Source organism: Gallinula chloropus (genome assembly GCF_964237585.1).
Source record: "Gallinula chloropus genome assembly, chromosome: 18".
Lineage (NCBI taxonomy): Eukaryota > Metazoa > Chordata > Aves > Gruiformes > Rallidae > Gallinula > Gallinula chloropus.
Genome location: NC_140103.1, coordinates 9,746,163 through 9,768,752, shown reverse-complemented (window position 1 = coordinate 9,768,752; position 22,590 = coordinate 9,746,163). Strand labels below are relative to the sequence as shown.

The following is a 22,590-nucleotide window of genomic DNA, read 5'->3' as shown; positions in this document are numbered from 1 at the left end:
ACTGAGCATCTCTTTCTTCTCCCCTAATGCAGATGAAGTGAACCTGCTGGATAAAATCACCTCCCATGCACAGGACCTCAGCAATATTTCCTTTGGCTATGAAGCCAACTGCAGCATCCTGGAGATTGGGCAGTACGCTACCCTCAACATCCCTACGAGGGAGGCCTTTGGGGACAGGTAGGCTCCCTGTGGGGGGATGGGGTTGGGGTGGTGGTGCTCAAAATCATTTCATGCACGCTTGTTGGTCTTGAGGGGTGATATTTAAGACCCCATTGAATGATAACATGAGCTCTTATGAGCTCCATGCTGCTTCCCTTCCTTACATCTTTTCTGGTCATGTGCAGGGAAGACACATTGGCACAGTGCTTGACTGACCCTTTCCAGGAATGTGTTTTCCTGGTGTCTTCATCAGGAAGATGTATCTGTTCCAGCATGAAACTGGAGAGAGCAAGAGGCACAGCACAACCATATCCATCAGCACTGCCTGATGCCAAGCCACTGGTCTGTGGAGGCATAGATCGGGTCAGACTGTCACTGTACTTGATCCAAGGCTGTAGCTTGCTGTGGGCAAAGCCACTGGACATGGTGAGAGAAGGCATCATTGAAGAGCTGCCTGTAGCAGGGTTGCCTTCCCATCTCAGCAGCAAGGGCAGGAGTTCCATGGAAAGTGAGGTGCAACCAGATAACCGTGTGCTGGGATTGCACCTGCAAGGGATGCCTTAAGGTCATGTGGGCAATACTGACTTGGGCCTGGCTGCTGCTTCTGGAGCACCTGGCCTTGCAGCCTGAAGGCTGTTTGCTCTTGGGGTTTGGGCTTTTTTGGTGGTTTTACTTTTTTCTTGTTCTCACTGGCTTCACTTGTGCTGTGACCCATTTTTTTTGTCCTAAGAGGGCAGTTCATGGTGGTACAGCCGCTGCTGCAGGATGCCATGGGCTGCTTCTCTCTGCTTAGGTTTGCAGATGAGCTGAGTGTGCTGATGAAACTCAGGTACTCGCTGAAGGAGGACACGAGCCTAGTGACCATCCTCAGCCATCGGAGCCACGTGCTCTTCCAGATCAGGATTAACCCCTACGGCCTGGTCTTTGTCACAACAAGGAGGAGACACTATGAGTAAGTCCCAGCTCAGGGGTTACTGTTTTCTGCCTTTTCGTGCTACTTTTCTACTCTCAAGGCCAGAGTCCAGGTTTCCCCCAATGGGCTTTAAGCAGTGCTGCTCTGACCCCACATCAGCTGAATCAAGGTGTTGGTCCTTCAGACCTGGTGGTGTGGCTGCACACAGGTCCTCACTGCCTAACTCTGTCAAAATGGTGCAGATCGGGAAAATAAAGAAAAAAGGTTCAAATACCTGGGGATAAGTCAAGTGGGAAGAGACACAAATACCAGTAATTTCCCAGACACCTCAACTGGTCCGTTGGGTAGAAATAGCAGTCCTGTGTTGGAAGAGAAGTGATGGTGCTTACTCATGACAGTAAAGTAGACTTCATTTCTCTAGTTCTGTCCTTGGCATCTGTACTTGGGATGTATATGAGGGACCCTGGGAGCTGGTAAGGGTGAAATCTAGTCCTTTGTAAGGTGTGGGACTGAAGTTTCATCTTGTGCCTCTTTCCTTCCCCCCCCTCTGGGTGGCACAGGTTCCCAGTTTCCTTTCTTGGTGATGGGCTCTGGCACCAGGTTGCTCTCAGCATCTCCTTGGAGAGGCTGGAGCTGCACGTGGACTGTCGGCTGGTGGACAGAGTGAGCTGGTCCAATTATTTCGGGATGGGAGTGAACACCGAGGGGCTGATCATCGTTGGAGGCCTGATTGAGTCCTTTGAGATCCCCTTTAAGGTGAGAGCTGGGGAGACCTGGCAGGGCTGGATTTGAGGACATGGTCTGCTTTAGCTGCATGAAGTGAGGCTGTAACTCCCTCTGAAGGAATCCGGTGCCTTCCCTTCCTAAAACACACCATTTCTTTCCATGGAGAGAGTGAGCTGTGACTTGTGCAGGGTGCTTGCTTTTGGGTCAGGGCAACACGAGTGCCAGGAGTCAGGTCAGCAATAGATACCTCTGGGTTACAGACCTGAACAAATCCTCTCTTGCTGACCATGACTTGCATTTGGTTGGGGAGCTTGTCCCGTGCGTGTGTTGACGGTTAAGTCCCCACTCTGAGGGCTTCCCAAGCAAAGGATTCCCAGCCAGCCAAAGCAGATGGCCTTGTTGAAGTGTCTGATAAATTCAAAGGCTGTCAGGCTCTCTGTTGAAACATCTGATGGTCAACTTCAAACACAGAAACCAAGGGCTCTTACCAAAAAATTCCCATGGGCCATTTCTGAGCCCAGCCCCTGGTTTGTGCCATCCATCTGAAGCTCTTCTCCATTCCTGTGGGGTAGTGCTCTCCTTGTAGATCCTCTCCTGTCACCTTGTAGACTCTCCTCTGTCTCCTCATGCAGCCTTGTTTTCAACAGGACTTTTTTGCAGTGGGAGAGCAGCTCCCTGCTGCTGCACAGCGCCCAGCTGAGCACCCTCCTTGCTAAGAGCTCTGGGTGTGCAGGGAGGTGATGGTGGAGTGACAAGCCTTTGCTGCCTGCAGGCACACAGCTGTCAGCCTGTCCAGTGGTCCCTCTGGTATTGCCCTGGCACTGGAGTGCTGCTGGGCTCAGCCAGGGCAGGATGCCCCCGTGGAGGTGAATCGTAAGGACACAATCCTGCAGTGTCCTTGGCACCTCTTGGATGTTCACCACTATTTAACTCAAGAATAGTTTGTATGTTGCTGGCCCCTAGCCTTTGTTCCCAGGATCTTTGCATCAAGCTCTTGAAGATGGGAAGTTAATCTGGATTGCCCAAACCATCCTGTAAAGAAGTCCACAGCCATGAGAGGCTGGAGATACCCCAACCTCTCCTCCCTCTCTGGAGGAAGCATGTGGGTAAAGCATGTTTTTTGTGTCTCTTCCTCTCCAGGGTTCTCTACAGCAGCTGATCTTCGTGATGGGAGACCCAACAGCTGCCAGTGAGCACTGCAGGAGCTACAACTCTACGTGCACACACTCCTTCAACCTCAACCACTTCAGATCTCCATGGGACCTCTCACCAGCCTGGCCAGAGGTGTGGCTGAGGGCAGCTGATAAATCTGGGGGTTGCTGGCTCAAGCTCTTTGGTAACGCGATTGGTAATAAAAGGGCCAAGCCAGGGTGTTAATTCAGCCTGGAAGTGTTTGGCTCTCCAGTTTGAGTTGAGATGCAAGGAAGTGGCTGAGGCCAGCACATGGGGTGGTGGTTCTTTCACCATCCAAAACCTCCCTTCTAGTCATAGATGGGTTTGGTGCAAAGGGAGAATGAGTTAAAGGGAGAGTTTCTGAGCCAAAGAAGGCTTGGGGGTGTGCATGACTGTATGTGCTCATGTGTTTAACACAGGGAAGGTTTGAGTAGCTGTTGAGTAATGCTGCAGCTGGAGCTTTGCTTCTGGGAGGGGGTAAGAGCTGTACTTGGGAGTTGTACATGGCTTTAAATCCTTGCTTGCTCCCAGAAGACTGCTGCATTGCACCCTTTGGTGTGTCCTCCTTTCAGAGAAGGTCTCCCCTGCTCTCAGTGTTGCTGACACTGCTCAGCACTGATCCTAAGGGATTAACTGGGAGCTGGCTTTGCCAGGGAGTAAATGTGGAGAAGGCTGAGTGTAAATGCAGAGCGGGTCATGCTGGTGGTTGGCTTGCTTGAAGGGAGGTGGGTGTGTTGGAGTTCCCAGCAAGTGTAACCTGTGGCCACCCCCAAAATGATACCTGGCACTTCTCATGCTGACAGCCCCCAGGTACCAGCTGTAGTCTTAAGTGCTCCCTAGGGCTAAGAAGTAAGGACAGATCTCTGGTTTGAAAGCTGAGATGTGTCCTCTGAGCTTGCAAGGTGATGGGCTCCTCTTAACCTGCTGTTACTGCCCATGTTACCCTGTGCTCTGTAGGCCTGGAGGCCTCACCTGAATGTCTCTGGGGGCTTACCCAGTAGGGAGAAGGCTTTGTTTTAAGCATCAGTAAGTTGACTGCAAGTGGGAACCCATGGGATGATTCTGCGCCACATCCCATCCGTTCCTGTCCCTTGCTGGCTTCCTCAGGACTGATCAGCTTCTAAACCAAAAGAAACTGCAAAAAACACCAAAATACTCAAGCAGCTTTTGATTAAACCTATCCTTCACGTTGCTATGAGTGGCTGGTTCCTACTGTGCATTCCTTGATGCTTCCTGTGCCCTCAGAGGCAGCGTGTTCTGCCATCCTGGAGCCAACAATAAGCTTACTCATAAGTGCAGGTCCTTGGGCAGTGATATTTTTCCTCTTTCTCTCTCTGACTGTCTAGGTGCCAAAAGAAACCAATGAAATCCAGGACGCCTCTGCTCAGGTATGCCTCTCCCACGTTGCTGCAGGAGGTCTCCTCCAGTAGGTTTCACCACCAGTGTCTCCTAAAATTATCAGTTGGGTAAAAAGCCATTATTAAAGCCATTATTAGATGGGGCTTTGGGCACCCTGGGCTAGTGAAGGTGTACCTGCCCTTGGCAGGGGGTTGGAGCTAGATAATCTTTGAGGTCCCTTCCAACCCAAAGCATTCCCTGATTCTATGATTATGTTCTTCACTGCAATGTCTCTTGTTAACAGTTGGAATATAAGTTGTCATGTCTCAGAGCTGGTAGAAACCAAGGTGAGTTTAGGTGACCTTCCTGAGCATTTGCCTTGAGCCCCAGGGTGACAAGGCAGAGAGGTGTTTGTGGACCTGCCCCACCAGCAGCTGGGTTCAGTTGGAGGGAAGGAAACCCTGAGGTTAGGGTGGCACGGGAAGAAGCAGGAGATGGGATGACTGCTGCTTCTGCCCACGGAGGACCTGCTGCTGCTCACCATCATTGGGTGGGAGTGGGAAGGGCTGAAGCTCTGTGGGGTGTGAGGAGGTGGTTGTGATTCTGGGGGTTACAAGGCATCATGCTGCCGTGGTGTGGCCCCCAGGGCACCGAATGGAGCAGCTCTGGCCAGGCAGGAGCTTAGAGCATGCTTCAGCTCTGCATGCTGCAGAGTGTGACAGCCTGTGAGTCCTTCATGTTTCTGCTTTAGTTGGGGTTTCTAGCCAAGGTTTGTTGTTTGAGGCCATGCAAACAGATCCTGAGGGGGGAACCTGCCAGCCAACGTAAACTGAGATGGATTTTTTTTTTTGTGCAGGATTTACTGAGCAGTACTGGCTCCTTCCTGATTTCCCCTCCCTAGCGATGCTGGTAACCCTTTGGGATGAAGGTGCTTGGCCTCACTGTGCAGGCTGTGCTGTGTGTGTGGCTGAGCAGTGCTCTGCTGCCAGGCTCACAGCACCTGCTCGGGGTTCGATCACGGCGCATCGCTGGCTTACGTGTCAGTGTGCTGCTGCCTGGCTGAGGTGGCTGCTTATGGATGGGGTTTGTGGTGATGATGGACTGACACAACACAATCAGCTTTCCTGAGCATGTCTGGAAGGTGGTTTTTACCTGCCTAAAATTAGTCCTCAAGTCTTGATGGCTCCTGTTTGGGATGTGCTCCCCACCCGATGCTCAGTTACCAGCCAGCTTTGCTGGCAGCAGCTCTCCCAGCAACTGGTGTGAGCTGGTGAGATGCTGCCGTAAGAAGAGAAGTGGGGAAATTCATAGATCCACAGGGGAAGGCTAATGATATTCTGGATTTGGGACAAGTTTATTTTTCAAGCACTTAATCAGGACCAGAGGCGCCTCGAGATCGTTGACGTTTGGGTTCTGTCAAAAACTGCTCTGCTAATGTGTTACAGTGTGACCGTATGGAAGAGCTGCTCTGCTCTGCGGTGGGGACAGTCCAAAGCTGTGCTTTGTAGTCCCACTTCCTCTGCCTTTGTTCCTTTAGAAGTAAATTAGAATGCTGGTGAACTCCTTACTGGCTAATTAGAGCTAAAAACTTAGAGGGCTAGGGTGATGGTGGAGGAAGATGGAAGTGGATGAAGGCAGTAATTAGTTGTTTGTTCCTGGCAGCCTAAATTACACCTGAATTGCTGGCTGCTCCTTTTGTGATTTTAGTTCTCTTTCCTTGAGTAGCTTGTAATTTGAGTAATCTGAGGCATAGCTGGTGTAGAGCTGCTTCTCCTACCTTTTGTCTTCTCTTTGCCTGTACTAGTTGTGAGCAGGAGGACGGAGCTGATTGGGAGAAGCCATTCAGTTCTGTAAAGTGATTTGGTCTGGGATCCCACAGCCATCCAGCCAAAGGCAAATAAAGCTTAAATCCCACAGGTTTTTGGAGAGACAAACTTTCACCGTTCTAATTGTGTGGACAGTTCAAGCTACTTCTGAGTTCTGGGCTTCTCACCATACGAAGGACATTGAGGTCCTGGAGCGAGTCCAGAGAAGGGCAACCAGGCTGGGGAAGGGGCTGGAGGGCAAATCCTTTGAGGAGGGGCTGAGGGAGCTGGGGGTGTTCAGCCTGGAGAAGAGGAGGCTGAGGGGAGACCTTATCACCACCTACACTGACCTGACAGACAGGTGGGCGATGGTCTCTTCAGCTAGGGGACAGGAGATTGGACAATGGGGAATGGCCTCAAGCTGCACCAAGGCAGGGTCAGCTCAGATGTGAGGGAAAAGTTCTTCCCTGGCAGAGTTGTGGGGCTGTGGCACAGGCTGCCCAGGGAGGGGGCTGAGTCCCCACCCCTGGGTGTGTTTAACAGATGAGTAGATGAGGTGCTCAGGGATCTGGGTTAGCACAGGACAGGAACGATTGGACTCCATGATCTTAAAGGTCTTTTCCAACCTTGTGACTCTGAGATTTCTTCTTGGTGTAAAAGTGCTGTGGAACCTCTTAAACAGCTGTTTGTTTGTGGTGTGTTGGTTGTTTCCTGCTCAGATTTGTTACTGGATAAAACTGGTGTTGCAGTTACTCATTTGGTCTCACTCAATCCTACAACAGCTTGTAGCTCCTTCCCTACTAACAGCTCAGTAGTAGCGTGACACGGTCACCGTGTGTACCAATACATCATTACAGCAGCACAGAGGGCTTGTTCCTCCTTCCTGCTGTTCTCTTTGGTCTTCATAAACCCAAGGTAGGTCTCTTCTGAGCACTTCTGCAAGGATTTTTAATTTCCAGCCTGGCTTCTGCTGTTAGAGCTTGGCAAGAGCCTTGTTGTGCAGTGTGGCACCTTTCCAGTTTGCTGGATGGCCTGAATCCGTGGTGATGGGCTGGGAGCAGTGCCTGAGCAGCCATCAGGCTGTCCTTCAGCCTGAAAAGGAAATTGTGGGGTGAGGTTCACACTTTATGGTGTGTATAAACCAGCAGCCAGGGAGCTCCTTGGAAGTAATGTTTTGGAAGTACTTCCAGGGAGTGGGAGGCCAAGTGAAGCAGAAGAGTGTGCTGGGCAAGTGCTCATCTCTGCTCCTGACTTTGCATGTGCTGAAGCAGGGGCAGATGCACCAGTGTGTTTCTGCTTGGTCAGGCAGTGCTTGGTGGCAACAGAGAATGTGGAGTAAAATGAGGGAGTATCCTCCCTTTAAAATCAGAGCTGTCTGGCCCATGTGTAAATCAGGAGATGTACATACTCTTCAAAATATGGTCTCAGAAGTTGGTCTTCAAAATATGTGTCTCAGAAGATGTGTGCTGGGTCCATCCTGCCTGACAAGACCTCATGGGGGAGGGAACCACCACTGGTTCCCCTTCTCCTGTAGGCTACCAGCTCCTTGGATAACATGGGCTAATTCCAGGGCTCCCTGTGGGTTTGTGTGAGGGCTGGTGGGGAAGTGAGCAAGACAGCTGGAGCCCAGCAGGGTCTCCATTGCTCTTGGCCCTTATCTTGGGATGGTTGTTCTTGTTTCTGACAGCCTTTGTGTATCAGTCATCTGAAGACTTCTGAAACCAGGTTCTCAGGTGGGGTAAGGTGTGTGTGGATAACTTGCTGCAACTCAAATCCACTGGGTGATGAATGAAATGAAAGGAGGGTGTTGATCTGAAGTGGGGTGGGTTTAACCACTGTCCAAGTGTCAAAGAAATGAGGTGCTGTTCTACCCAGGAAAGCCAGGAGGCATCTTCTAGTGAGTATTACAGTTCCTCTTCAACCTTTTATGATCTGATCTTTGTCCTGGGTTTAGTTTTTGTGCCCTTGCAGGCTTTTCTTATGGCTTGCCATATACCAGAAACATTGCAGCAATGGCTTGGCTTGCTTGGCAGCTACTGTGCTCCTGCTTGAGCAGCTTTATGGGGCACTGCACTTCCCTCCAGTGTCTTGTGCTGTTTGAGAGTGGGGTGTAGCCATTGGGGTCTGTCCAGTCTGAATGTGGCCCCTGGGTGTGCAGCGTGCAGGGGTGTTCAAGCTTTTGGGTTGCTTCAGGTAGGATGCCAGGGGTCTCTTTGAAAACAGGGCAGTGCTGAGGCATCTCATGTGGATCTCCAAAAAGGAATTATTTATTTGCTATTTAAGCTTCCAGCTTATTCCCTTCCCAAATCCAGCACCCATGTGCCACATATGAAACTTGTGTGGAAAAATCTTCACCCTTTGTCACCCAGAGGAGTGATGTGGGGGGGTCGCTGGGCTGAGCTCTTCCAATTTTGATTCAGTGAATCTCTCCATCCAGGGCTTCTGCCCCAAAGCAGCTGGAGGACAGTGACGCCCCTGCAGCCCTCCACACCCCTCTGGGGAAGCAGGGGTTGGTGCAGAGCTGGGGGGTGCTGTGTTGAGTAGCAGAAGGGGTTTCACCTTCCTCAGGCTCAGGAGGCTGCAGATCCAAGGGCACAATTGTGTCTGACCCGACCTACTGCTGAACGCAGCCCGGAGGAGCTCCTGGCATTATTCCTCCCTTAAATCAGCGCAGCTCACTGAGCAAGGGGTCCAGCCCTGTCTCCCAACTTTCCCACAACCAAGCCTCTTCTAGGGGCTGGATGCTAGATGTGCTGGGGAAAAAAATACTTTTAAATGATCTTTCTCTGATCTTGAGTTTGCAAATCATGTTGTATCTTTGTCTGTTGGATAGAAGAGTCTTCTATTGACAAAGATGTATTTCCTGAAAGAAGCTGCTAAGCTCTGAAACATGTTTTACCCAGCCTGACTGTGCTGGAAGCTAGGGCAGCATGTTATGCTCCCTGTCTGGGCTGCTGTGGGCAAATAAGCCCCAAGCTGTGATTTAACCTGTTTGCCATCCAGAGACCCAGCTGAATTTTTGGATGGTGGTATCAAACCATACTAACCAAAAAAAGCCCTCTGGAAGCAGAGGATCATTACATCCACACTGTTATCTTTGTCAGCAAAACACTCTTGGTCCCCTCAGGCAAGATACCAAGTTAGTTACACAGTGACTCTGTCCAAAACCACAGCGTTAATTACATTATCTGGTTTCTTTATTAATGAGCCCCGTATCAGTTGCTCTGTTATTTTGCTTGAGCTGGGGTTGAGGGAAGAGGTCTGTAATTACTCAAGGCCTCCTGTTTGCCTTTTTTTTTTCTTCTCTTTTCTTTTTTTTTCCCTTTGCATACTGGCACAGCATAAAGCCTTTTCCCAGTCCCCTGGAGCTTCCCCAGCTCTCTGAGCCAAATTGGAAAATCAGTGCTCGTGTTTGGGAGAGCCTGTTGTTATTTTAATGCTTTTTAGTTTGAATTATCAGGATGGGCTGGAGATACTCCTCCCCCTTGTCGCTCCTGGAATGGGAAGTATTTGGGTGTCAGCTGGTTATGTCATCTGGCTTTTCCCAAACTGGGACAGAAACGCGGCTTTTCCAGCTCGGTTCTTCCCACGCCGCTGCCGGGCGGCTGCTTCCACGTGGCGGGGGGGCTACGATGGGGACACTGTGCTGGGTGACTGGGGCTGAGATCTCTCCTGTCTTTATTTTCTTCACCCAAGCTGATTTTCTACAAGCCACAGACTCTGCATTGCTTGTCAGCTCCCAGTTCCTTTGCTCCTCCCGTTGCATCACCCGCGCTGGCTGCGCTCAATCCCTGCCCACTCCCCATTCCCATATCTCGTTTCTGGGATTGCAACCCGCCTGCCTCTGCTCTCTTGCTTTTGGACAATGCCTGAGCCATTTAAAGCAGTTCCCAATTTGTCTTTCTTAGCTGGTTCTCCTCTAAATTTGGCTGATTTAGAGGAGCCAGTGTGTGTGTTATTGACTTTGGCTTTCTGGTCTGTTTACACAGAGCCGATATAATTCAGTTGTGAGTACTTGTGCCTAAGACACCAGTAACTTTTAGCTTGGAGACCCATTTATTTCCCCTGAGCTCCCCAGATGGGAGTTTCCAGACCAGACCTTTCCCATGCCAGATGTTGAGGCTGAGTTATAAACGTTGTCTGCGATGTGTAGGAATTTGAGGCTGTGTTTGTGCTGGATGCCAGGGCTGGACACCAGCATCCCATGGCTGGTGTGTCTGTGGCTCAGTTCTGGGCTTGCTTCACCTACAGAATACCTGAACATCACAGGTCCTGCCCCCACAGTGCCTCACAGCTCGTGGCTAATGGCATCTGGTAAAAATAACGTTTAAACCTGGTGTTTTAGGAAAGGGAGGACACAGCTCAGGCTGTGTAAGCCCTGGCTTCCCGCTGCACTCCCTCACTTGATGCCATCTGCACCGAGATGTCTTATCTGCAGGTGACCAAGCTTTGAAGAACAGGCTTTTAAAAGCCTGGCTTTGCAGAGTTGCTCTCACAAGGCAGCATCCCAGTAAGCTGAGCCTCCCTCTGTCCTCTGCCTGTCAACTGATTTCTAGTTAATGATGCTCATGGGCTTAATCATCCAGCCCCTGCGATGCCCCGTGGAGCAGAAAGGTGCTGGTAGCTTTCATTAACTTTCCACTTGGAGATGTGCAGATGGAGGTACCAAGTTTCTCTTGCAAGGAGCCAGAGCTGGAACTTTTTGATGCTGTGAGTTTTATCTGTGGCAGTGTGTGCTTAAGGGAAATGAGCCCCCTGGATTGAAACTGGGAGGACTGTTGGTTGGAGGGAGAAACACAGGTCATGATGTAAAGCTGAAGTACTTTGGTTTGTTCTTTTTCTGCTATGAAAGCTGTATCTCCAGACTTTTTAATAAGAAAACTCCCCAAAGCTGCAAAAACGTAACATCAAACCCACAGCACTTCATAATTTAATTTTTCCAAGAAGAAAGGTTCTCACTTGATCCTGAAGAGGTGGGTGTGGGTGTTACTCACTTGGGGGGGTTGCTGCACAGAAAACACTCACCTTGAGGGGGATGCTCGTCAGCCAGGTGATCAGGTATCTCTGCTAACCTTTGTCTCCTAGGGGCTTGACTGGGGTGGGCCTACATGAGGAAGGAGGCTCTTGAGGCTCTGGACAAGGTGCTGCTCAGCCTTTGCTGGAGACCCTGGCAGCAGGGCTTCCTTGGATGGGCTCAGCACTGGCCACACCCCTGCAGCCAGGCAGGGAGGACCACGATGATGCTTGTGAGCATCCATGTGGATGTGGGCTCCAAACCTCCAGTATACCCTCCTTGCAGTTACAGAAGGGTGCAGGGGGGTGGCAGGTGATGTCAGGGTGGGCTTGGTTGCCTCAGGGACCCAGTTTTATGTAAGCTTTTCCAAGCACATGCCAGTATCTCAGCGTGGGGGGAACACCGTTAAAGGATGATGGCTACTGGTGATGGGGTGAAAGGAGGGTGTTTACAAACCTCAGCCCTGGCTTCCTGAGGGGGGAGCAATGCTTCCACTGATCTATTTTAATGGCTTTGAGGGGACCTTTGCAGCCTTTCTGCCTGGTGCACATAGGCATCTGTTGCCTTTTCTTTTAAGTTAAACATCAAATTTTAAAAAACCCTGACAAAACAGAGTCCTGTGGAACAGCCCACTGGGTTTCAGAGTGTTCTTGCTCGGCCATCCACATGGCAGCCCAGGGGAACCCAGGCCCAGTCTCCATGGCAGCAGCCAGGGCTGTAGATGAGGTGATATCCTGAAAGTCCTGCTGGCACCTCCCAGCCAGTGGCCCCTGGGGACCAGGACAGGCCCCTGCTCACCTGGAGATGCTCCTTGTGCAGCACACACCTGACAGCGTGCCTTGTGGCTCTGCTTGTGACCTCTCCAGCACATGAATCAAGGGGTTTAAAATCATCTAGTCAGGTTTTTCTTTTGCTGGAGCAGCTCGTGCTTTGAACTTGTCCATCCTTGTCCTTTGTGAAATGGGACAGTCCCTGCAGTAGGGCAGCCTTGAACTGCTCCTGCCCTCTGTTCCCCAGGAATGAGATATGGGAAGTGGGGAACGAGCTCCCCTGGCCAGCGTGCCCTTCTGATCTAGTGCCCAGATCCTCCCTTTTATGGCTCTCTTGGCTGCTTTTGTTTCCTTGACTTACTGTTAATTATTAACAAAGGTCTTGGCTTAGAAGGAAGTTCCAGGTGAGAGCGGGACCATCCTGCAGCTCTGGCTTGTGGTGGGCACCCACTTGGCTCAGCCAGAGCTGTAAGCTGCCTTGGGGGTTCAGTTTGGGAGATGGTGATGATTCCCATAGTTGCCAAGGTGGAGCTTGGCCCTTATTTTTCCCCAAAAAAAGATGTTGGTGCCTAATTAACCAGAAGGAGAAAATGCCTTTTGTGGAGTTTACAGCATGTTTGGGGGCTCAGGTATGGTGCACAGGCATGCAGCACATCCTGGTACTGAGGTCACCCCAGCCTGAGGCAGGGCTCTGCACTGCTCAGGTTGAAAAGCCCTTTCTCAGTTCCCTGCCTTGCTGCAGGTCTGCTCCTGAAGGAAAAGTTCTGTTAGATAATAAAAAGCCAAGACCTTTTCTTTGGGGGTGGCTGGAGAGGTCTTCCACACCCTCCCCCCTGCCAAACAGGACCAGAAATAACAGCACCCACAGCTAACCAGGAATGAGTCGATTCTTCAAACTATTTTAATTGGACCTTCCACACAGGCCAAGTCCCTGCCCCCACCAGCTCTTGTTTCTTGTTGGATTTACTGTGTGCCAAACCCCAAATTGAATCCTGCAGCTGGGGTTGTGGAGGGTTTAATTACCACGTGGAGCTGCAGGAAGAGGCTTGTGGAGGAGCATCTGATGCCTGGTCCTTACCTCTGAGCCTCCTTGGTGCCAGGAGAAGGATGGGGAGGAAAATTATGTCCTCTTCCTCCCCACGAGATGAGTTTTCAGCCCCTTTCGTATTTTGGGTGCTCTTATCCAGAGTCCCAGCTGCTGGAGTAGGAGGTTTGCAAATAATCTGAATCATAGAATGGTTGGGGTTGGAAGGGATCCCAAGGATCACAGAGCTCCAACCCTCTGCCACAGGCAGGGACACCAACCTCCAGGCCTGGAGCTACACAAGGTTGCCCAGGGCTCCATCCAACCTGGCCTTGAAAACCCCCAGGGATGGGGCACCCACCCCCTCTCTGGGCAGCCTGTACTTGCTGGGCAGATGTTGGGTGTGTGGTGTGGAGCTGCTGCTGTGGTTTGCTGACAAATTGTGTAGGCTGTGGACAGCATTGTTCAGGAAGGAAAGCCAGCAAGAGGCTGCTAATTATAGTGCATTAACAGGAGCAATTAGCATCTTGAACTACTCCTGGACAAGCCACAGGAGCTGGGTGCTAGTGGATGGCAGTGGTATCTATGGCCAAGCATGAGCTTTGTGGGCAGAGCCTAGGGCACCTCATCTGTGGGTCTGAAGAGCCTTCAGGTCTCCCCTGTGCTCTGTGGTTCCCTCCCCGAGGTGGACTTGGGTCTCCTTGCTTGGAGTTGGGCAAGAAATCAGCCTGGCTGGGCTGAGGAGGGTGAACCAGCTGCCTGCAGGTCCCTTGGGTTCCCCTTTGGCTCCTCTTGCCTCCTAGTGAGAAGGTGACCTTGCAGGGAATGTGGTTGCTGGTTTTAAGATGTTCAAGTGACAGAGCTGAGTTTAGCCAGAGTGCTTTTTCTGCAGCGCTCTGCTCGAGTTCTTGCCTGAAAGGACTTGGGAAAAACCTTCTTTTTTCTTTCCTTTTTTATTATTAGTATTTTATTATTTAGTATTAGGGTTTTTCTGGGGGAGAAAAAAGTGCTGCTGTTACAGCCTGTGTGTTACAGCTCTTTCCTGACCACTGCCAGCTCGTGGTCATCCTGCTTAAACAGAGACAGGGCCACAAACCAAGCTAGTTAAAGCTGATGCTGGGGTCTCTTGGCTGGAGCTGAAGTGTGGCAGGAGCAGCTGAAGGGGTTTGCCCTCTTGTAATTGAATCCAGGATATATTTGGGAAGACTAATTGAATTCAGGGTGCTGAGGGTGAGCGTTGGTTGGGTGATATGTGGGTATGTAGGGGTTGTCCTGGCTGAATGGTGTCTGCTTTTATCCTTGCTGTGGTTAATCCCCCTGGGGCTCCCTGTCCCTGATGCTGGGCAGGGCAAGGAACAAGGAAGGAAACGGCTGTGCAGTGTGGGGGGGCTGTGAGCTGGAGATGGGGGACAAAGTGCCTTGTGGTGAGGGGCAGGGTTCTGCCTTTCCTCAGCTCTGGGACTGCAGATCTGACCTGGCAGGGGGAAAGCTGATGCCTGGAAGCTCTGTCCTCCCCTTCCCCACACGCTGCGTGGCTTCAGCCTCTATGGCAGCAACTCTGGGGTTCAAAAAAGAACCCTAAAATTGCCCAAGGGGTTGATTTGCTGAGCTGATGCCTATGGTTCACCTGAGATTTGGATCTTAGAAAGGGTTTGTGGGTGTGCTGGGCTTAGAGGAGAACGTGGCTGGCAGGGCTCTGCTGGGCTGCTCCCTGACCCCGTCACAGGGGAGGAAGGTTCTTCCCTTGGTGATTTCCTGACATTTGGGAATGGCTTAAGCTAAACAACAGGACCTTCTGCTGGAAAGGTGCTATTTCCCAGATGGGATTACTGGTTAGCTGGTGCTGCTCTGAGGGAGGCAAGGGAAGGGCCTGTCCTGCCCTGAGGTCTGGTTCCCAGCAGTCAGTCAGCCAGCACTGTGCTCCACAGGCTGCGTCAGCCTGGAAACAGCTTAAATAATGCTGTGCAATTCTAACGTGGTGCAGCCTGTGTCCACATGGTGACCTTTGCCCAGCTTGCAAATCACAGACCTTCAGGAGCTGGAAGGGACCTCAAAAGCTTATCTAGTCCCACCCCCTGCCAGAGCAGGATCACCCAGGCTAAATCACACAGGAACACATCCAGGTGGGTTTGAATGTCTCCAGAGAAGGAGACTCCACAGCCTCTCTGGGCAGCCTGACCCAGGGCTCTGTCACCCTCACAGTGACAAAGTTCCTGCTGATGTTCCCATGGAACTTCCTCTGCTTCAGCTTCACCCACTGCCCCTTGTCCTGTCGCTCTGCCCTCCTGACTCTCACCCTTTGCACATTGATAGACATTGATGAGGTCACCCCTCAGTCTCCTCCAGGCTAAAGGAGCCCAGCTCCCTCAGCTTCTCCTCATAAGGAAAGAGTTCCACTCCATTTTGGTAGCCCTGCACTGGGCTCTTTCAAAGGAGTTCCATGTCCTTCTGGAGCTGAGGGGCCCAGAACTGGACACAATATTCCAGGTGGGGTCTCAACAGGGCAGAGCAAGAGGGGAGAAGGACCTCTCTTGACCAACTAACCACCCCCCTTCTAATACACCCCAGGATGCCAGTGGCCGCCTTAGCCTCAAGGGCACAGTGCTGCTCATGGTCATCCTGCTGTCCCCCAGAACCTGTCTCCCCCCTACACTGCTCTCCAACAGGCCAGTCCCCAGCCCATACCAGTACCTGTGATTAATGCTTCCTCATACCAACTGCTGCCAGCAGCTTCTCTGATTCCTGGCTCCTGTGTTGCCAAGCAGAGGGCCTGGGCTGGTTGGGATGCTGGGATGAGGGTGGGGACATGCCAGCTGGCTGTGCCTGCCAGCTTGCCTTGCCGTGGTGCCCCAGGTCCAGCCTGTGCATGCTGCAGATGAGCAGTGCCAGCTGCTTCCCTGCTCTGGTGATGTGACACCTGCTTTCCCTCCACCTCAAAGGCAGCAAAGCTGCTGTGATTTAATCAGCAGCATGTTTTAATTTGCATCAAGCCCTGCAAGCCTCATTTGTGGTTCGTTAGTGTTTCTCTCTATGAAAACAGCTCCCTTGCAGCCCGTCCCCTCCGGGTGCTTTGCTGTGCTGACTCTGTGCAGAGCTCTGGCCAGTTACTTTCCTCAGTCTTGAATTTCACCCAGACACTGGGTACTGTTTGGCAAACACTGTGCTTCCCTTCCTTTGCTCTTTGGGCTGGGATGGTAAGGAGCTCACCTCAAGCTCTGCCTATGAAAATCCCACAGCAGTGACATGCTAAAGCTGCTGAAGGGAGTGGGCTGGAGAGGAGTGAGGGTTGTCTTCTCCCTTCCTAATTCGCTTCTTCCTTCCCTCTGGTTTTATGTGTTTACTCTAATTGCATCCAGAGCTCTTTCCAGTCGGTGAGGCAGGACCACCGGTCCTTGTTAGACATCTCTGGGGAAGGAGGGCTGGCTGGTCACTTCTGGTTGGTGCTTTACCCCCAGCCAGCTCTGTGTCCTTTCCCTTCTATCTTTTCTGTCTCCTCCTGTCCTTTCTCAGCCCTTTCTCCCTGGTGCTAGGTTGCCACTGGCTATAGGCACTACTATAGGCACCGTTCTTTACAGCTATCAATGCCATTGCTGGGGCTTGGGCCATGGTGCTGGCCAGAGGAGCAGGGTAACACCAGCACATCAACATTGCTTTGGCCTCTCCCATTGTGGGGGGGGGGTCACATCTCTGTCTGCAAGTGGGGTGGAAAATCTGTGTCAAGGGCTGAGGAAGTGGGAGTACTCCTGTGCATGTGTGTATTGTATCTGTACAGTATTCATAGAGACTGCCTTGGCTCAGGAAAAATATCATCTGCTTGCTTGAGAGTTGAGTTGGTTTTGGTTGAGTGAGTGCAAGGGGAGTCAGGGAGGTTGGCCCCAAGCCCCTCTGAGAGGTTAGAAAGCAACAGGTAACAATGAGACCTGGATGTGACCAGGGCTGGGTTCCTCTGGTACCCATGTGTAGCCTTAGATACATCCCTTGTGTATCTACCTACCTCAACAGCAGTGGGACTGGTGTGAATGGTGCACTGTGGGCCTGGCCATCCTCCTGCTGTGGGGCGTGGTGAGGGAGATGCTCCGTGGAGGTGTCCAGAGGTTGTCCCCGTGGCTGGTATCAGCAATAGTTTCTGGCACTACTAATTTTTCAGGAGGATGCTGATTTGTCCTAGTTGGAGCTTCTGATGGGAAAAGAGCCTGTGGATTTTAGAAGAGGAAAAAGGTTGACAAAATACTTCATTTTGGTATTAAAAGAACCCCAAACCACACACTTTTTTCTGATTTGAGATATGGCTTAGCTTATAAAAGCATCTGTAAATGGAAGCTTGAAATCAAAGTATAAATTATAACAAATTATATATATCAAAGGTAGGACTCCCCCCAAAAAAGGTCAAGAGCAAAGCCCTTCAGCTGGGCTTCAAAGAAACTCTTTGAACCTCACAGTTGAAAATTGAAAAATTAAAATTTTCCTTTTTCCTCCCCAGTTGGGATGGGAAGAGTCTGGAAATCGCTGGTCTGATGGCTTGGTGTCCAACAGCAGAGCAAAGGCTTCAGCAGCTCCAGCTGCCTTTGGAGCTCCTCTGCCTCCCAGGACCCTCCAGAAGTGGGGCAGTGGGGTTGGATCCCCTGAACCTGCCAATACATTGGGTTCTTGTTTGTTGGGGTTTTTCTCCTCACTGTTCATGCAAATCCATGTTGGTTCTCCCCAGCAAGCACCCATCTTGGGTCTGGGGTGCAGAGTAGAATCAGGGCTGAGCAGTGGCTTCAGTCAGCAGATGGGAAGGACCATGGGAAGGATCCTGTTCCATAGCTCTTCATAGCTCTCTGCTCCCCTTCCGCAGCCCGGCAAGCCAAGCGTGGGCCTGCATCTCCCTCTAGTGACTCCTTGCAGACTCTCTCTTCATCAGCTGCATGGCACCAGCCTCAAGAAGCCACCAGCCAGGGCTGAGGTCCCACCCAGCTCTTCTGGGTGCCCGTGTGGGGCTCTCCCTGCCCCGTGGAGCTCAGCAGGAGCGCAGATCAAGCCCTGAGCAGGGTGGGCATGGGGCAGGTGGTGGGCATGGGGGGCTGATGGAGCTCCTGCCAGCTCTTCCAGGAGAGGCGAAGGTCCTTCACACCCACCAACCAGCCCAGCTCAGGGCCTGTGTGTGCATGGCTGAGTGTGCAAGCCCAGCCTGAGACAGGCTGCTGCTGGGTGTAGAGCCAATGGGCTTTTTCATGCAGGTGACTCTTGTATGTTTTGCTCCTTCACATCCCCAGATTTCATCCTGAAGGTATATATTACTGACTCCCAAGGCTGGAAAAGACCTTTAAGATCGAGTCCAACTGGTCCTGTCCTGTGCTAAACCAGATCCCTGAGTACCTCATCTACCCATCTGTTAAACACACCCAGGGAAGGTGACTCAGCCCCTCCCTGGGCAGCCTGTGCCACAGCCCCACAACTCTGCCAGGGAAGAACTTTTCCCTCACATCTGCTCTGCCCCTGCCCTGGCACAGCTTGAGCCCATTGCCCCTTGTCCCATCTCCTGTCCCTTGGCTGAAGAGACCATCGCCCACCTCTCTGCACCCTCCTGGCAGGTCAGTGTAGGTGGTGAGAAGGTCTCCCCTCAGCCTCCTCTTCTCCCGGCTGAACACCCCCAGCTCCCTCAGCTGCTCCTCAGAAGGAGCCATTGTGACCTGCACTGTCCCAGAGGGGACCATTCCTCAGGTTCTGAAGGCAGAGCCAGTCCCTTGCCAGGGTCTGTGTCTGTGGTCCACCCCCCAACCCTTGGAGGTTTGCCACCAGCATGATGGGAAGGTGTGTGCTGGGGGCTGCAAGCTCCCTGCCATTACACTGAGACCACCAGCACCCTTTAAATAAGCAGGAGCAGCAAAATCAAAGGTGGAAGGGGCAGACTGATCCCCGATGCAATGCAACACACATGCTTGAGTTGTTTCACAAGTTACCCTCAAGCTTGGATCTGTGACATGAGGCTTTGGTCTTGGTGACCCTCCAGTGTAGAAACTTGAGTGGGCACCATTGTGGTGGGACCGTGAGGAGGTTTGTATTAGTGTGGCCCAAACACAACTGCCTTATGTCCCTTCTGGAGGGCTAGTTTTTGGTTGTTGGGGACTGAACTGACCAGCCCGTTCCTGGTGAGGTGCCCTCAAGCTCGGGGGCTCCTGCCTGGGGCTCACAAGCTTTGCAGTGTTAAGAAGCACAAGTGTGTGGAGCAGGGAGAGGGGTAAAAAGAGTGAAAACTGCAAGTTTCTCTCTTCTTTTTCCATCTTCCTTTTCAGGACTCCAGGCTCACCAACTCAGATTTGACCCTGGGGCCACCTTGGATGTGGGAAGGTACCCAGGAGACTCTCAACCTCCAGCCTGATGGGAGTGCCCTGACTGCACTCTCTGCTAATGAGATGCCATCGGCTGAGGAGGAGGAGGGCAGCCTTTCCATTGAGGATGAAGGCTTTGAGCTGCTGAACTCCACCTATAATAAAATCACCGGCCCTGGCAGGCCAGGGCTGGGCAGGAACAGCCCGTGGGTGGCTGGAAGCTCCGGTGAGTCCACGGCCCTGATTTCTCTCAGTTCTCCTGTACAGTGTCACCGTGCCTGGGTGCCTCACGGTGCTTTTGTCCACCCAGGACCCCCCATCAAAACCCACAGAGCACCCAAGAAGGAGCGTGCCTCTGACTCCCGGGAGGAGAATGTCACCACGGAGAAGCTGACGGGTGACGCAGGCACCCGGCGGCAGCTCTCACCCGCCAAACCCGGGGATGCCATCGCTGACCTGGATGCACCTGCCACCTTTGCCAAGGTCTCCCCATCACCACGTGAGGCAGCAGTCCCCAAAGGAAATGTCCCCAAAGGTCCTTTGGGGATGGGGTCAGCGACGGGTGTCCCAGAGCATCCTCTGGTCACAGCCAGCCCCGCTGTCCCAGGGCTTGGGGATGGCACTGCCCACCCAGCGCACCCCGTCTCACCAGCGGCACACGGGCACCAGGGTCATGTGAAGCCGGGACCACCGGGGCTGCCGGGACCTCCAGGGCTGCCGGTGAGTGGTGGGGTGACAGCCATGGGAGGGGAGGGGTGGGATGGGTTGTGGTGCATCTTCCCCTCCAGAGTGGGTGATGGGTGTGGGCTGTGGTGCCAGCACCTCGCTGGGGGAAACTGGGCAGGGAAACCTCCATGCAAGCAGCATGGTGCTGGGCACCAGCTATGCCCAGCCTGGCCCCGTGAGAAGATTTTCTGATGTTCCTTGAAAACTTCATTGGCAACTAGAGAGAAGATGGTTTCCTTATCCCCCTGCCCTAGAGATAGTCTCAAGTCATTTAACCACGTTATCAGTGTGCATTTTACCCTGGTCCTGCCCAGAGGCAGGCTGAGGGGCTCAAACCATCTCCTCCAGCCCCTGTCCCCACAGCAACCCCCAGGTGTCAGCCCATGGCCCCATGGGTATCACTGTCATTTGCTCTCTACCACTGTGACACCCTAAATTTCATGGTGGTTCAAAGCAGAGTGTTGCATTCACCTTGAAATAAGTTTTGATGGTGTTTCAGATTGCTTGTCCATTGTAGTGGGTGAAAAAAGGGCAATGAGGAAAAAAAAATGTGATCTTAGAATAGATAGATCTTTGAAGGCATCAGTGTGCAGTGAGAAGTAGCTGGAAAATGTTTTTATGGATTTTCCCATGTTTGTTTTTTCTGCCAGCATGATTTCCCTAATTTTGTTACATTTTCTTAACCATTCCCCTTGTAAACTGCACTTCATTTTCCCAGTGCCATGGCCAGAAGTGAGCACGGGCACCTTCTCCTCCCTGAGCAGACTCCCACATGAAAGCCATCTGGGATGCCCTGAGCTCAAGGCTACCTCGGGGCTTCATCAGATCACAGAATCACAGGAGTTGGAAGGGACCTGGAGAGCTCATGGGGTCCAACCCCCCTGCCAAAGCAGCTCCCCAGCTCATATTGCACAGGGCGGTGTCCAGACGGGGCTGGAATCTCTCCAGAGATGGAGACTCCACACCCCCTGGGCAGCCTGTCCCAGGGCTCCCTCACCCTCACGGGGGAAAAGTTCTTCCCCATGTTGGTGGGGAACTTCCTATGCTCTGACTTGCAGCCATCACCTCTTGTCCTGTCCCCACAGACACTGAAAAGGGGCTGCCCATTTCCCCCTGCATCCCATACTGAGGATATTGATAAACATTCATAAGGTCCCCCCTTGGTCTTCTTTTCTCCAGGCTGAACAGCCCCAGCTCCCTCAGCCTTTGCTCCCAGGGGAGATGCTGCAGGTCTCCACACAGGGCTGGTTTTGTGGCTGTTTGAGGGACCTGGCACTAAATTCGTCATCGGCGTGGGCTTCACAGGTTAAATTTAGGACTGCTAGCTTCCCCCTCGAGCCATCCCCTTGTTGCTGCAGCAGCTATTGCCTGCAAAAAATTTTTTAAAAAAGGCAAAAAGAACAGATGCTGAAGGATGAAAAAATCCTGGGAGTGGAGGAAATGTCACGGTGCTTGACAGCCGTGCTGTCAGCTGGGGGAGAGGAGGCACATGGAGGGGACCAACCAGGAGGGAATTGCTTTTTCCCTCCTGCAGAAGGCATGGAAATGGGTTTTCTCTTGGTGGTGAGCATCCTGGGTAATAACACAGGTACAAGTGTCTCCATCCCCATATCAGGAGTGTGGGGTTGAGGTGCTGGTGCCAGCAGCTGTGGGCTCGAAGCTCCACAGTGGTACAGACCCTGCGTGGTTAGAGGTCCTGGTTTAGCTGAATGATATGCCTCTCCTGATGCCTTGGGACGAGGGCAGGTGGGCTCTGCCCTTGATGTTGGTCTGCAAAGGTCCTCCAGCTTCCTTGGGTCTCTGTGCACCAAGCCCTTTTGGCTGTCCTGAGCCATAGAAGGTGGTGGTTTGGGCACATAGAGCCTGTTTTGGGACTGATGCCCAGCCTGGTCACGCTGTATTCACACCCACACAGCTCACTGCTGCCATGGCCCATACTCATGGTGATGCCAGCAAAGGTGTTTGGGGTGTTTAAATGTGGAAGGGAGACCGAAGAATCAGTGTCCTTGCCTTGGATAACGTCATTAAGAGGAATTGGGGAATTTTCCTTTTGGAGTGAGACTTCCCTGACCTCTGGGGCTGCACTCAGAAGGAGTGACTGGACCCCTCTGGAGCTCTTTTGGAGGGGACCAGGGGGAGGCAGGACTAGTTTATAGCTGTGCACAGGGCAGAGGGGCCAGGCCTGTCCCCAGGCACCTCACAACGGGCACATGGTGCTCACAATAAATTCCCAGTGACTCCGAACTGGGTCCCTTCCTGCAGAAGTGGTGTCCCAGCAGCACCCATCCAGCTCCTTAAAGGAAGGGTGCTGGGTGGATGAAGAGAGGGGCAGCCTGGCATGGGGAGGGGTCTCTGCCCATTCTGGTGTGTGGGCACAGTGGGCAGGAATTGATTTGCTTTACCTCCCTCCACAGTGATGGGCTTGGCAGTGTTAGGGTTACTCTTAAGAGAGATCTGAAGGTCTTCTCCAACCTAAATGGTTCTATGGGCTTATGATTTGGATACCCAAGGTTTGAGAGTCAGACCAGGGCTGCCAGCATCACAGCCTCTACACAAACACCTACATGACCTGAGCTTGGGCATCAAGGCCCCCAGCCCCCCAGGGAGGGTGAGCTAAGCCATGGAGCCCCA

General features: G+C 52.3%; 1 protein-coding gene across 1 annotated transcript in view; it reads left to right on the top strand.

Moving 5' to 3' along the window:
• The window catches only part of LOC311198732 (uncharacterized protein), a gene marked incomplete at its 5' end in the record, with an annotated part of 57,269 nt that overhangs the window by 950 nt on the left and 33,729 nt on the right, over positions 1-22,590 (top strand). Inside the window, 8 exons of the mRNA XM_084272736.1 lie at positions 33-177; positions 953-1,111; positions 1,633-1,828; positions 2,939-3,082; positions 4,318-4,359; positions 19,198-19,459; positions 19,544-19,732; positions 19,886-19,953. Coding sequence (XP_084128862.1) covers positions 33-177; positions 953-1,111; positions 1,633-1,828; positions 2,939-3,082; positions 4,318-4,359; positions 19,198-19,459; positions 19,544-19,732; positions 19,886-19,953 — 1,205 coding nt within the window. The remainder of the gene's footprint in view (positions 1-32; positions 178-952; positions 1,112-1,632; positions 1,829-2,938; positions 3,083-4,317; positions 4,360-19,197; positions 19,460-19,543; positions 19,733-19,885; positions 19,954-22,590) is intronic.